We start from the raw sequence: 13,425 nt of genomic DNA on the forward strand, positions 1-13,425 counted from the left end.
CATCGCGCTTTGGTTTAGAGACTGGTATCTGGGGAGATTGTAGAAAACACGTCTCCCCAGGTTCTTCCCCCATGCCAGTTGATTCTGACTCGAGAATAGAGGTCACATTTCTTAGAATGACGTTCAAGGTTGTCCATGATCTAAGCTACTCTTGCACCATCACCTCCCACTAAGACCCATACACTGAAGCTTCCAGACGCTTACCGCCCATAAAGTCTGAGGCCGACCTAATTCCTCCTCTTGCTCGCGCTGTTTCGTTGGCTGGAATGTTCCCGTCAATTCCAGCCATTCCTGTGAAACTGCTGCTTGTCCTTGAAGGCCAAGCTCACAAGTCACCCTCAGACACTGCCCTGAGGTCACCTGGGCTTGACAACACCTCGGCGGTGGCCCCGACTGCATGCCGTGCCATATTCCAGCTGGGGGGATGAATCAGTTTCTTCTGCTGGTAACAAGCTCCCAGTAGTCTTCGTTGTACCTTTCTGTACCTAGTCTGGTACCCAGGACATAGTGACATCCACTAAGTGCCCGGGGACTTGAATTTAGGGGGCACAGCTTGCAAAGATGAAGCATGTCCGGAAAGTGTTATAAAGAACTAAAGCAAGTGTTGGAGAACAAGTTTCTAATTTGTTAGATCAATCATGCAGGGATAAATCAGCCACCTTTGAGGCATAGATTTAAATGGAGGGAGGGAGGGAGTGCATGTGCAAAAGAGGGGGAAAGGAAGGCATGAAAAAAGGACAGAAAAAGAGAAATGTTATTTGCAGAAAAGAAATGCCATTTATTCTGCAGTTTACTGGCATTATCTCAGAAAAGTAACTAAGGAGGAAAGCTGTGGAGTTTGAATTAGCTAGATCTGACTCCATACTCCTCTACTCAACAGAACCCATTTTAGAAAATTACATAACCTCTGTGAGCCTCAACTTTCTCATCCATAAAATGGGGACAATAGCCGTAGCACCTATTGCTTTACTATGAGAACTAAAAAGCAAATATGTAGAAATTTTGTAGAACTGTGCTTGGCATGTATCAAATGCTGACTAGTATTAAACAAAACAAGCCTTCGAAATCCTTGTTATTATTCCTGTCTTACAGTGAGAAAAACGAAGTCTTAGAGAAAGTAAGCTCCTTGCCTAAGGTCACACAGCAGTGCCAGATTTTGTGGCTGTGTCTGCCTGACCCTGGAGCTTGTGGCCCTCATTGCCATGCAGGAGAGAGACCTCCCGAATCAAGGACAGTGACCACTCTCAAAGTCCCCAGCAATAAGTACTCCCGCAGCTTGGGCCGTGCCACCGTGTTGCGGCCTCCCAATCTGCTTTCCTGTCTCCCCCTGCACACCAGGGAGCAATGACAAAGCTTAGTCCCCTTCCCCAGGGTAGGGGGCTCCTCCCCACTAACCCAGGAACTCCTCTCTCAGAGCTTCCTTCTCTCTCCGTGAAAGGTGCTCAAGATCCCAGCTGTCCTTCCTGAGACAGCCCCCCCAAACTATCACACTTGTCCCCCTCTGCCACCCCAGCTGGCCCCACAAGCCCCATGAATGCAGACTGGCCAGGGGCCGTGCCGCTGCCCACAGGAATGTCCCACAGCCCATTGCAGTTCAATGTCTGAACCCTCCTCTCCTTCCCCCCCATTCCTGGCCTGAGGAAACACGGGGGGGCTTCCTTGGCAGCACAGGCCCAGGAGGAGGGGCTCGAAGCAGCTGCATTTGGTGCATGCTTTGCAAAAAGCGACTGAGCAGACGCACTTGGCAAAGTCACATTTGAGAAAACAGCATAAGAAGAATCGTTACCAGCTGGGCTCTGTGGCTCAGGCCTGTAATCCTAGCACTCTGGGAGCCTGAGAAGAGAGGATCACTTGAAGTCAGGAGTTCGAGACCAGCCTGAACAAGAGTGAGACCCCCCATCTCTACAAAAAATTAAAAAATTAGCCGGGCATGGTGGCACATGCCTGTAGTCCCAGCTACTCAGGAGGCTGAGACAGGAGGATTGCTTGAGCCCAGGAGTTTGAGATTGCTGTGAGCTATATGATGATGCCACTGCACTCTACCCGGGGCAACGGAGAGAAACTCTCTCAAAAAAGAAAAAAGAAAGAGAGAGAGAATCGCTACTACCTATTGAAGATCAACTACATGCCAGGCACTGTGCAAAGGATTTTACATGAATTCTCTCATTCCATTCTTACATCATACATTGTTGTCATCACTATTAGGCAGCTAAAGAAACTGAATCTCAGAGAAGTTAAGGCACTTGTCCACGTCTCATTTTTTTTTTTTTTTTTTTGAGACAGGGTCTCACTTTGTTGCCCAGGCTAAAGTGAGTGCCGTGGCATCAGCCTAGCTCACAGCAACCTCAAACTCCTGGGCTCAAGCAATCCTCCTGCCTCAGCCTCCCAAGTAGCAGGGACTACAGGCATGCGCCACCATGCCCGGCTAATTTTTTCTATATATATTTTAGTTGGCCAATTAATTTATTTCTATTTATAGTAGAGACGGGGTCTCGCTCTTGCTCAGGCTGGTTTTGAACTCCTGACCTCGAGCAATCCACCCGCCTCGCCCTCCCAGAGTGCTAGGATTACAGGTGTGAGCCACCGCGCCCGGCCACATGTCTCATTTTTGAAGTCTATTCCTAACCACTGGGTTATTGATACGTTTGAGCACTCATGAGAGTCATCTGTTAACACATAGATCGCTGTAGATGGCCTGGCTCCACGCAGAATTTCTGATTCAGTAGGTGTGAGATACTTTCATCAGCCTTGGGAGTTTGTTAAATAGCCAAACTCTCAGTCCACATGCCAGACCTTCTGAATCAGAGTCTAACGGGACCCCCAGATGACTCCTGTACGCATTCAAGGAGTCGGGCTAACATTGCCCTTGAACTCTGCTAAGGCTGCCCAAAGAGAACTGCGATCGATCACTTTAGTAACGTCACTGTTTACCTTCTGTTCCTCCCGCTCGCCGAGTAGGCATGGAGGAGCCCCTGCCTCCCCGATTTGGAAGTTGCAGTGCATGTCATTTGGTGGCCACAAGCACATCCGTGCCTGCAACCTCCAAAACTTGGCTTCTGTGATTTTCTCACGCTGTTGCATCACCGAACAGAAATCGCTTCACGGTCAGCCCTCCCCCACGTTAAATTGTTTCTAAGATTAAAAACTTTTTTTCCCCTTTTAAAACTACTTAGATAAGTAGCAGAGCAGCTCTAGAAAGCGGAATGCCTAACGCCAGAAAAACTTGCAGATGCGATGCGCAGAGCTGGGGGAATCCTGCAGCGTCAGGGAAGTCTTCCGTTCTGGGAACCAAACTTCACCCTGTCTTGTCGCTTTGCAATGTGACTAATTGGAACCATTTTTTCCCCTAATGAAAATAGTGACAATAAAATCATATCTATTGATTTCTTACAACGTACCAGGCACCGTCCAGACTGTTTTACATACATTGTCTCAGTTTGTCACCTTACAAACACTGTGGGCAGGTACTCAGGGATTCTTGTCCCACGTCAGCAATCAAGCAACCCAGGCTTAAGGCAAAGTGTCCATAGTCACCCAACTGGTAAAAACAAAAGGAAAAAGACAGGAAATTCAGGCTAACTGATAAGCCTGCACCCTGCCCAGTGCTCTTCCACCTGCTGAGGAGACACAGGGGATAAGACGACGGGCTGTCCTTGGCTTCCAGGGGCTTCCATGCCTGTGGATAAGGCGACACTAGTAACTTGCAAATTCCTCTTGGGGCGCAAGTCACCGCAAAAGTGCAAAGCTCCTTCCGTCCAGACTTGAGCTGCAGAAAAGCTTACTGTGTACTCCGAATAATTTAAATATTCATTATGTAATTAATGCTGTTCAGACATACACACACACACACACACACACAAAAACTTAGACTTTTTTAAGAACAGCTTAAGTACTTATCGATTGAGAACTTTTATAACTCTCAAAATGGAGGCATCCCCATATCTCTACAGGTATTTTAAATGAATTGAATTAATCATAGGCTTAAAAGTCTCTTGCGATCTTCGTTAACTTCCCTGGGTTTAATTAAAACATCTGTGCACTTTTAATTTATCGATTCATCCAACTCATATGTCATGTTTTTAACACACCCCAGCATGCTCTGCATCATTTTTAACCCGATTTCCACTTAACTAAAGCAATTAAATTCACCCCGGATTAATTAAAGCATCCATACTTTCGTGCTTAAGTCAGCATGTGCTTCTTTCCCCACATGGCTCCTGAATGTCAGAGATTTGACACACCTGATGAGTTTTTTGTCCTTCTGGAAATTCTTCCCTGAATCACCGTCTTGCTTATTAATGTGCCGTTTGACAGGACGGGAACGAGGAAGTTGGTGCAGGTGAACTCCGGCCCTCGGAGCCGGGGACTCTGACCCTGGCTGTCAGACTCATCCTGTGGTCTCCTCTCTTCTGGGGCATCCTGCTAGATCTTGCCCCCGCCGAGACCAACTAAAGTGGCTGAGAAGTCTGGGCAGGAAGGCGGGGGCGCCGCTAAGTTCAGAGGTGACCGCCACAGTCGGAAAGGGCTGGTGATCTTTGCATTTGTACTCTCATCATCACCCGTTAGCTCTGCCTTCCAGCTCCCCCACCCTCCCTCCCCGCACGCACCAGGCCCTACTGCTCTGCCCATTTAATAGGTAGGGAAACTGAGGCACCAAGGTCAACAGGCTTTGCAGTTGGGCACAATGAGCCAGGGAGCTGGCCCATCAAGTGACAAATTATTTCCCCCGAAGTCAGTTTGGATTTCTGTTCCTGCCAACTGGGTTTGACAGGGTATGAGTAGCCTTTTAATTTTTTTTTTTCCAATCTGATAAGCCAGGAAACATTTCTCACGATGGTTCTTCTCTATACTTATTTAATTATGTATTTATTTACTTACTTATTTAATTGTTAATGCAGCTGAGTATCTTGTCATACTTTTACTGGCAATTTATATTATGTCTGATATGTCCTTTGTCCAGGTCTTCATTCACCTCTTTTCATTGATTTGCAAGGACTCTTTGTGTATTTCAGTTATCGAAGCTTGTTAACATTTTAACACACGTTAAAAATATTTCTTCCCAGTGTTGCTTGCCCCTTAATTTTGTTTAGGGTGTCCTTTGTCACGCAGAAGATTTGGATTTTATATAATCAAACCTGACCTGTCTTCTTTTCTTTCATGGATTATAGAATTCATGTCTTATGTCTCCCTCCCAAATAAAATGCCTTCAATATTTTTTTCTAATACTTTAGTAGTTTTTGTTTTTCTGTTTAGATCTTTAATCCGTATGGGGTTTATTTTTGATTACAGTGTGCAGTGGTTGGTGGGGGAGAGCAAACTTTATTGTCTACCAAATGGATTGCCAATTGTGGGGATCTAGCCAAAAGCAAAATTCAACTTTCCTGACAGTTTTTGCTCAGCACCAAGATAAGCCCACAACGTCAAGTGGCCATGGGGCACCAGTGTTAGTTTGAGGGACACTGAACTTTATTTGCCTGGCCTTCATGACCCAAATATTACAGCCTCAATTGCTACAGGGGATCAAGGCATCTTCTTGTCCCTGTGGCTTTTTCCCTGCCACCTAATCTGGCTACGAACACATAGAGGTGATTCATCACTGTTTATTGACTAACTGGATATAAGGCAACCAATTATTAGTGCCATTTTGACAATTTACCTGTGGTACTACATTCAAGTATTCTCAAGCCTCTTTTCTAAAGGGATTTTAAATCAGATTTCAAATCATTTTTAAAAGATACATGGTTTGAAATTCCTTCTACACATCTGATCACTTCCCCTCTACTTTTATAGCTGAGTCTCTCCCACAGCCTCTAACTTTTCTCCAGGTATTCTCTCCATCCCAGGCTCCAAGTGGACAGATGGTTTGTCCTGTTTCTTCCCACCAAGTAAATAGCACGGATAACTCATCTAATCCCTTGCAGAGAACTTTGGGGAGGGGAGCTCCAGCTTGATCATTAAAATGAGCTTCATACCATTTAGGTGAATTTAAATTGTGTCATTTTTTTGTCATCAGCCTGTTAACTTGTCAGTTGTTAGTGGCAGCAGTAATTTATTTTTCTTCTGCGGGAGTCTTGGAGCTTCCATTTACTAGAGTTAGTAAAACAGGAATAGTCAATTTGTACAAACATTTTAATTAATTTTAAATAGAAGCTTGAATGCACAATGTTCTGCTCCTGTAAGCCTTAGGAAGAAGAGAGAAACACAGGGACCTAAAAACACTCCACGTGAGATTCCCGACCAATCAGAATCAACCTCCACCCACGCCAGAGAAGACTGGGAGGAGAGAAAGATGAACTCTTTCCATTAGTATTATCCGACACATTTCTGGTGGTGGGATGTGTGTGTGTGTGTGTGTGTGCACGTGAGTTTGAGACTTTCTGCATTTCTTATTTTATTAACCCTTGAAGTCAGATTAGAGATTCAGTTTGAAATGTCACAAGGGAGCATCTGGCAATTGCCTAGCAAGTGTAAGCTATTGCTGTGAGTTGTACGTTGTTATCGTCCTTAATCCTGCCATCAATGCTGACAGACAGATTTTTGAAGGGGAAATTGAGTCTCTAAGAGGTTCAATAATGTTGCCAAAATCACACAGCAGGTAAGGTACAGGGACAACCCAGATCTTTCTGGCACCAAATCCCCTGCTTTTTCCACTTCTTTGCTGTTCAACTTCTTGGCATGGATGTGCAGGCAGATTCATTTTTCTATAACCTATCATCAAAAAATAGTGTAGATTTCATGATGGTAAAAATAGAAGAAGAGTTATGAATACGGAAGTCTCCCCACTTCACCTGTAGCCTCTCAAATAAGGACCAGGCTGAGCCTTAGGTATTGCGACGCTCTGGATTGAGTTATGTCTGACAATGAATCAGTTACCCCAGAAGGAAGGTGCTCTCCATGCAGGACAGCCCAACCACCACTGGAGGGCGCTCACTGGGCATTTGTTTGCACTCTGCTGGGATGGCAAACTGATTACTTGAGCTTCACTACTCCCATTAGCCCGCCTTCCACTTTTTTGGGTGGCATAAGCCAAGCCCATGGAGCTCCCTGCTTTCCAGCAAACATCACAGTGTTTTGCAGTTTTGACCACACTCCCGGCGAGCATGCAAACATATTGAAGGAAGGCTGTGTTTAGAATGGGCAGAACTCTCCAACCTGACAACTTTTTTTTTTCCCTGAGCAATTTAAGTAGGTCACATTTTAAATTTGATTTCCCAGGCACCTGGTTTTAAATAAAACCCATTCTTACCTTCCAGACAATCCTATTTTTTTTCCCACTTGGAGTTCCTGCAGAAGAGAAACAGTGCCACAGTGAATAAAGAAAATAATCCTGACTATATTTTATCAATTAATAAAGGCAATAGTTACTTGCTCCTTACTTTCTACCCTCTTCTTTCTACCTTTCTATGTTCTGGGAGGAAAGAGGGGGCAATAGGAGACCAGTGTTGGTGACTTGATGCAACTTTCCCTGCCATGCATGACAACTCATCCAATTTATAACCCTGAGGTCAGAAACAGCCTTTAGAAGCTCATTTATACAGGGTGTAGCCACACACTTCTCACTGTTTTTTTATTTCAGTGTATAGGGGTGGAGAGAGGAGATGAGAAATGATATTGTCTTCTCACCAGGAGATACATTCCAATGTTACCTAGATCGGAAATGACAAGTAGGTTTTCTCTTAAATGCCAGCTCTCCTGCTTGCCAGTCTCAGCCTGGGCGCTGCATTGATGGTTTTGAGGCTCTGTCTAGACTCGGGGGGCCAAGATGCCATGATCAATTAATGATGTCTGCAGAGGTGTGAGAAGGAAGAACAGGACTATAGTTCACGTGAATGCATTTGCCATCCCCGACCTGAAGTTTAGCATGAGTCTCATGAGGAGCTCATATGGAACAAACTCACTGTGTCTTCAATCCCTCTCAAAACTTTGAGAAAGCCCACAATGTCTTATGCTAGCTCATATTTGCACATTTCCTCATTTGAATCTTGAGCACCTGGGTTCAGAGCTCTTTCTCCCACCGTCTCTTAGACAATCAGCATGTGTAGCGACTCTGTACAGATCTTTCTATGGAAGTATCCATGGAAAGCATCTTCCCTATGTTTAGAGAGAGTTCACCTGAATTACTTATGTGGCTTTGACGTTCCCCCTTCTGAACTCATTCTCCTCCTCTGGTAGACTCATAAGGATAAGAGCTCTACTGAAAATAGTGTCCCCGATAGTTTTCACAACTGTCCTATTAAAAATCATTTTGAGGGACAATATCCCCACAATCACACATCAACTATTGAGACATTTCTATTTCAAGTCAGTTTACAATTAAAATAAAACATGCACTTCCCTGGGAAAAAGCATTTCGTGTGCAACTCGAGATCCACTCCAGAAGCTGTTCTTTACGTATCTTTCCTAAGGGGCCATTTAGTGCTTGTCCATAATCTCACCATTTGGGACTCTTTCATACCAGGAACACAGGAGAAATATTTACCTAATCAAGCCAACACTGGTGAACGCAGCCCTGGAAGGAAATCCACAATGATAAACACAAGTTGCTGTCCTCTACTCGCTTACTTTATCGTTGGGAAATTTCACACTCACAGAGAAAAGCTCATTACTATAAAAGCCAAATAGAAACATGACAACAAGAAAGGATTAATAAGGCAGGGTGGGGCAGTTGACTGGGAAGTGATGTGATTAGAAATGCAATCGCCGCTTGACACAGGGAGGTTGCCTGGGTCGTGCATGTGCACACACACATGTAGAATTCTTGGAACCCAGGCGTTTCAAATCACGGGCAACACCAGGAGTCATTGAAACATCTGTGTTGTTCATTTCTGAAGGTCTCTAAATGCCAGTTTCAGATCTGGGACAGTACTCCCATTTTAGGCCCAAATTAGAAGGCAGGTTGGAAAGTTAGGTTCTTTACAAACTATTGCAGAAGTGAGAAATCCCAGCCCTGAAGGAGACCACTGAAATCCCATTCTTGACGAACTTTAAAAAGGGGAAATGGGCACACTTGAGACCAAACTGATGAAAAGTGTGGGTAATGTCTAGACAATCCCCACTGAGTTTCTTACCTTCTTCCCACCAACAGATACAAGAAGACCCCAGGTGCGATGTGAACTGCTAGACATTTCATGTCGTCAGCCTGCCCCCACTTTCTTAATAGGCCAGGAATATTTAATCTTTATGCTTTATTGCACATGCTACACCTTGAAGTGGGCACAGTTACTGTGGCCCCTGTTTATCTGCAGGAGACACGTTCCAAGATCCCCATTGAGTGCCTAAAACCTCAGATAATACTGACCCCTGTAGATGCTATGTGTTTTCCTATGCTTACGTGCCCACAATAAAGTTTAATTTATAAATTAGGCACAGTGAGAGATGAACAACCATAACTAATAAACAAATAGAATAATTGTAACAACGGTGATAAAAGTCGTGTAAATGTGGTCACCCTCTTTCTCAAAATACCTTACTGAGTTGTCTACCTACATTCAGAGCAGCTGACCGCGGGTAACTGAAACCTCGGAAAGCAAAACTGTGGCTAATAGATGACTACTGTGTTTCTTCCTGGTGTAGATAAGGAAATGGAGGAAGACAGAGGTGAAGGGGCTCAATGGTGTCCCATTCACCTTTGTTTTTAATAGACATAAACTCATCAGGAATAGGAGTCGATCCATTTAAGGGAAAAGTAATCAGCAAAATGGATCCTAATCCCCAATACCACCACCACCAAGAACAACAGGGAAGTCCACGGAGCTGGGCCACCCTGGTCTCCAGCCGGGCGCCCCTGCTTGTGAGCTGTGTGGCTGCAGCCAAAAAGCCACTTCCCAGCCTGGGGGTCGTGACTGCAGCCCCCATCCGCTCATAAGGTGATTCTGAAGATTAAGTCATAAGTTATGCAGTCCCTGTCACGTAACGGGCATTTAGCTGGTGGTGGCCGCGGTTATGAATAGCATTTTTGTTGTGTGTCTGAAGATGGCTCTGCACCTCCGTGGCCAGAGTCCCCAGCCTGGGACTTTGTGAGCAGAGCGGCGAGGCCAGGTAGCTCCACCTGCTTAGACCTCGCCGCAGCGCCCCAGGTGTCGGCCCCTCGTGACCGGGTGCTCTGTCTTTGCTTTGTGCAGCTGCCTGCCCCGTCCTGTGCAGCGGGAACGGACAATACTCTAAGGGGACGTGCCAGTGCTACAGCGGCTGGAAAGGCGCGGAGTGCGACGTGCCCATGAACCAGTGCATCGATCCTTCCTGCGGGGGCCACGGCTCCTGCATCGACGGCAACTGCGTTTGCTCCGCCGGCTACAAAGGCGAGCACTGCGAGGAAGGTAAGCCAAGCCCGCAGGGCCCAGGCTGGGCGGCGTGGGGCGAGGAGTTTGCAGGGCCTGGCCTTTGCTGATGAGCCCAGTCCCACGCTCCGCTCCGTGTTTTGCAAAGGAAGTTCCAACCGTTTTGCAAAGGAAGCGTCTACATTTCGCGCAGAAAACCCCAAAACCCTCGGCTTTGATGAAATTCTTTAGTCGCAGAACAGGAAAGGCCTATGAAAATGACTCTAGACAGAATGAGTTTTTTACCCCCCTTTATAGAAATTAGGTCCTTTTCTCTTTCTCCCTTGCTTTTCGTCTTTAAATTTCTCTCTCTCTGCCTTTGTCTGTCTCTCTGTCTTCTCTTTCTTCTACTCCTCCTCTAATCCTTTCCTTCTTTTCCTCTTTTTCTTCCTTCCCCTTCCCGATCTTCCTCCCTCTTTTCTTCTGCTTTATTTAAAATCCTCAGAATTGGGAATGACTGAAGCTATGCAGAGAATACGAACATGGATCCCTAAGCCCCCGTCTTCCTCAGAGCTAGCTTGTTGTTGTAGTTGCTGTTGTTAGCCCTTCCTGGTAATCTAAGACCCACATACGTCTGTGTACACAGTTCCGCAAAAATTAGTATCAAGAGGGAGCAACCAGTCTTGGAAGACTGTAGGTATCTACGTCATTTAGAAATGCCATCCCTACAGGGCAAACTACCCCGGTTCCCTATAATCACACAAAATTATAGGAGACTGGGTGTGCAGGAGAGGGCTGGGATTGGATAAATTCTGAAGAGCTCACGATACAGACATTCAGGGGCCTCCAGGACACGTGGGTAAAAATCAGGATGTCAAAGTTAAATCCAATCTGACAAAATACGGCCAGAGGTCAGGCTTGGAGGTCAGGAGAGGGGAACCTGCAGCAGGGAATGCAGGAACAGGGACGAAGAGCACCTCCCTGGAGCTATTCCAAAAGTGGCTCTATCTAACTAGTCCTAGTTCCCACGGTTAGTTAGTTCAGAGTTGTCATTTGGTGACAACGTATGGGACCGACTTTCTGCACCTCTGAGGCGCTGAGAGCTCAGGCGAGCCACCCGTCAGCCTTGCCTTTGCAGAGTGTGGTCTTTGACCGCCCTCCGATTGCTTCTCACCAAATAAGGCATCAACCACAGTTGGTAGGGAGGCAAGAGCGTACGTAGGCCCTCCCCGCCCTGTGCCCACTCCCCAACCTTTGATTTGGTGCCATCATTGTCCTCCATCAGTGCTGTTCTTCTCTAGGTGTCTCTCCCAGCCAAATGTCCCCATGCAACCCAAACAGCTTCATTCCCTCCCACGTGCCCAGTGGAAATAGAAGTGTCAACTTGCTCAACACATTAAGGGAAAAAGTGAAGTCCCTGCCCGCTCTGTGTGACACAGCTTGAGATGACCACGCAGGATGTCCCTGTAGAAGAGGTCCTGTTGGATGCCACGGGCGACCTGTGTTCTCTCCCAGGTCCTCGTGGCCAGGCTGCTAATGAGGGACCTCGGAATCTGTGGGGTTCTCAGACGCTAGTGGATCCATTCTCCAGCCCATTAAATGTGGATCCCCAGAGTTCTAATCAAAATCACCTATTATTACAGCCCTCACCACGGAGTAATGACAGGGCCTTACCTTAGAGACACCCATGGGGATTTCCCTTGTGAAATCTCCCATCCTATAGCTTTTAGAACTATGGCTACAAAGGGTCAGCTTTTATGACCTTATTCTTCTAAGATTTTTCAATATATCAGCGGTAATGTCCCTAATGGGGCCCAGAAGTCTGACCCCCAGATCTTCAGTTACTCAATTCTCTATATTTTTTTTCTTCTATTATAAAAGGTAGCCTCCCTATGTCTGCATCATAAAACCAAATTGGGAGTTTGGATGGAGGAAATACTGATTTAATAACCCTGCTTGAAAGGTTAAAGTTCTTAAAGATAAATGGATTGCAGGAGGCAAAGCTGCATTCACCGAAAACATGGGAGAGACCAATAACATGACAAGAAAGGTTAAAACGACCTTTTGCATACATCATTCGGAGAGAGGAGGGTACCAGGCCAATGACATTGCCAGTCTCAGAATTTCTTTCTCTCCCATAAAGATTGTACCCAGCTGGGCGAGTAGAATTTCAAGTGATTTCTCAACTTTCTCACTGTCCCACCCAGTCTTATTTAAATGTCCAGAGTGAATTAGCCATCCACCAACATAAGCAAGCCACGTGGGTCATTAGGAAAGGATGAAATCTCACCTATTGATTTCTGCTACCCAAAAAGAATGAACCGAGGTGATTCATATGCTGTTTTCAAAATAGGAAATGGGATCAGAAAGTCCAGATCAGCACTTTTTCTTCCATTTAGCTTTTTTTCTTTCTGATATTCATCATAATCATAACCTTCAAACAATTTACCTGAAATGGCCATGGCAACGAAATCAATAGTTGCCATGCTTCGTCTTTTGCTGCATAAACATCGCTGTGCTGTTAACAAATTTGCCCAAGAAAAGGAAAGGATACATCCATAAGGTTTCCCCCAGTGGTGTCTGGGGGAGTGGGAAGGTGATGAGAGGCATTGACGTATCAGTTTAAGTCAGCCATGTTTTCATGTCAGTTTCATGGTTGAGTCATTTTTCAATGACATTTAACTTCATAAATGTAATTCATGGCTCTTCAGGGGTTTATAGTACATATTGTTTGTAAAACTCCTTGACCTCCTTTTTTATCCTTAGGGATGGAAATTGCATTCACAACCCTTTTTTGTCAAACCTACAGAGGGCCCAAGACTAAATGAGTTCTAATGATTTCAGCTGCCAGGGGGCTGGTGTTCCACGGCACATGGTACTTAGCTGGTAAAGGCCACTGTCCCCCTTTTAAGTATAACACTGCTTCTATTTATAAGGCTTCGTAAAATGCCATAGTCTCTCCTGCCTGCTAATGACTCACTCTAAGGACGTGGCCACAAGACCATCTTATGAAACTGGAACCAAATTTAAAATTCATAGTGAAATTGCTCCTCTTCAAGTTTGAATTTAGTTATTCCATCAGCTGCTGTAATTATATAGCACGGAGAGCATATTTACTGGTATCACTGACCAGAGAAAGGGTTAGCTTATATTTTTAGATACAATAAAT

General features: G+C 45.4%; 1 protein-coding gene across 12 annotated transcripts in view; it reads left to right on the forward strand.

Moving 5' to 3' along the window:
- Positions 1–13,425, forward strand: part of TENM2 (teneurin transmembrane protein 2) — a 1,195,335-nt gene that overhangs the window by 1,051,681 nt on the left and 130,229 nt on the right. For all 12 annotated transcript variants that reach the window (XM_075996266.1, XM_075996267.1, XM_075996268.1 and 9 more), the window contains one exon: positions 10,122–10,316. In XM_075996266.1, coding sequence (XP_075852381.1) covers positions 10,122–10,316 — 195 coding nt within the window. The remainder of the gene's footprint in view (positions 1–10,121; positions 10,317–13,425) is intronic.

This window comes from Microcebus murinus, chromosome 21 (genome assembly GCF_040939455.1).
Source record: "Microcebus murinus isolate Inina chromosome 21, M.murinus_Inina_mat1.0, whole genome shotgun sequence".
NCBI classification, from domain to species: Eukaryota; Metazoa; Chordata; class Mammalia; order Primates; family Cheirogaleidae; genus Microcebus; species Microcebus murinus.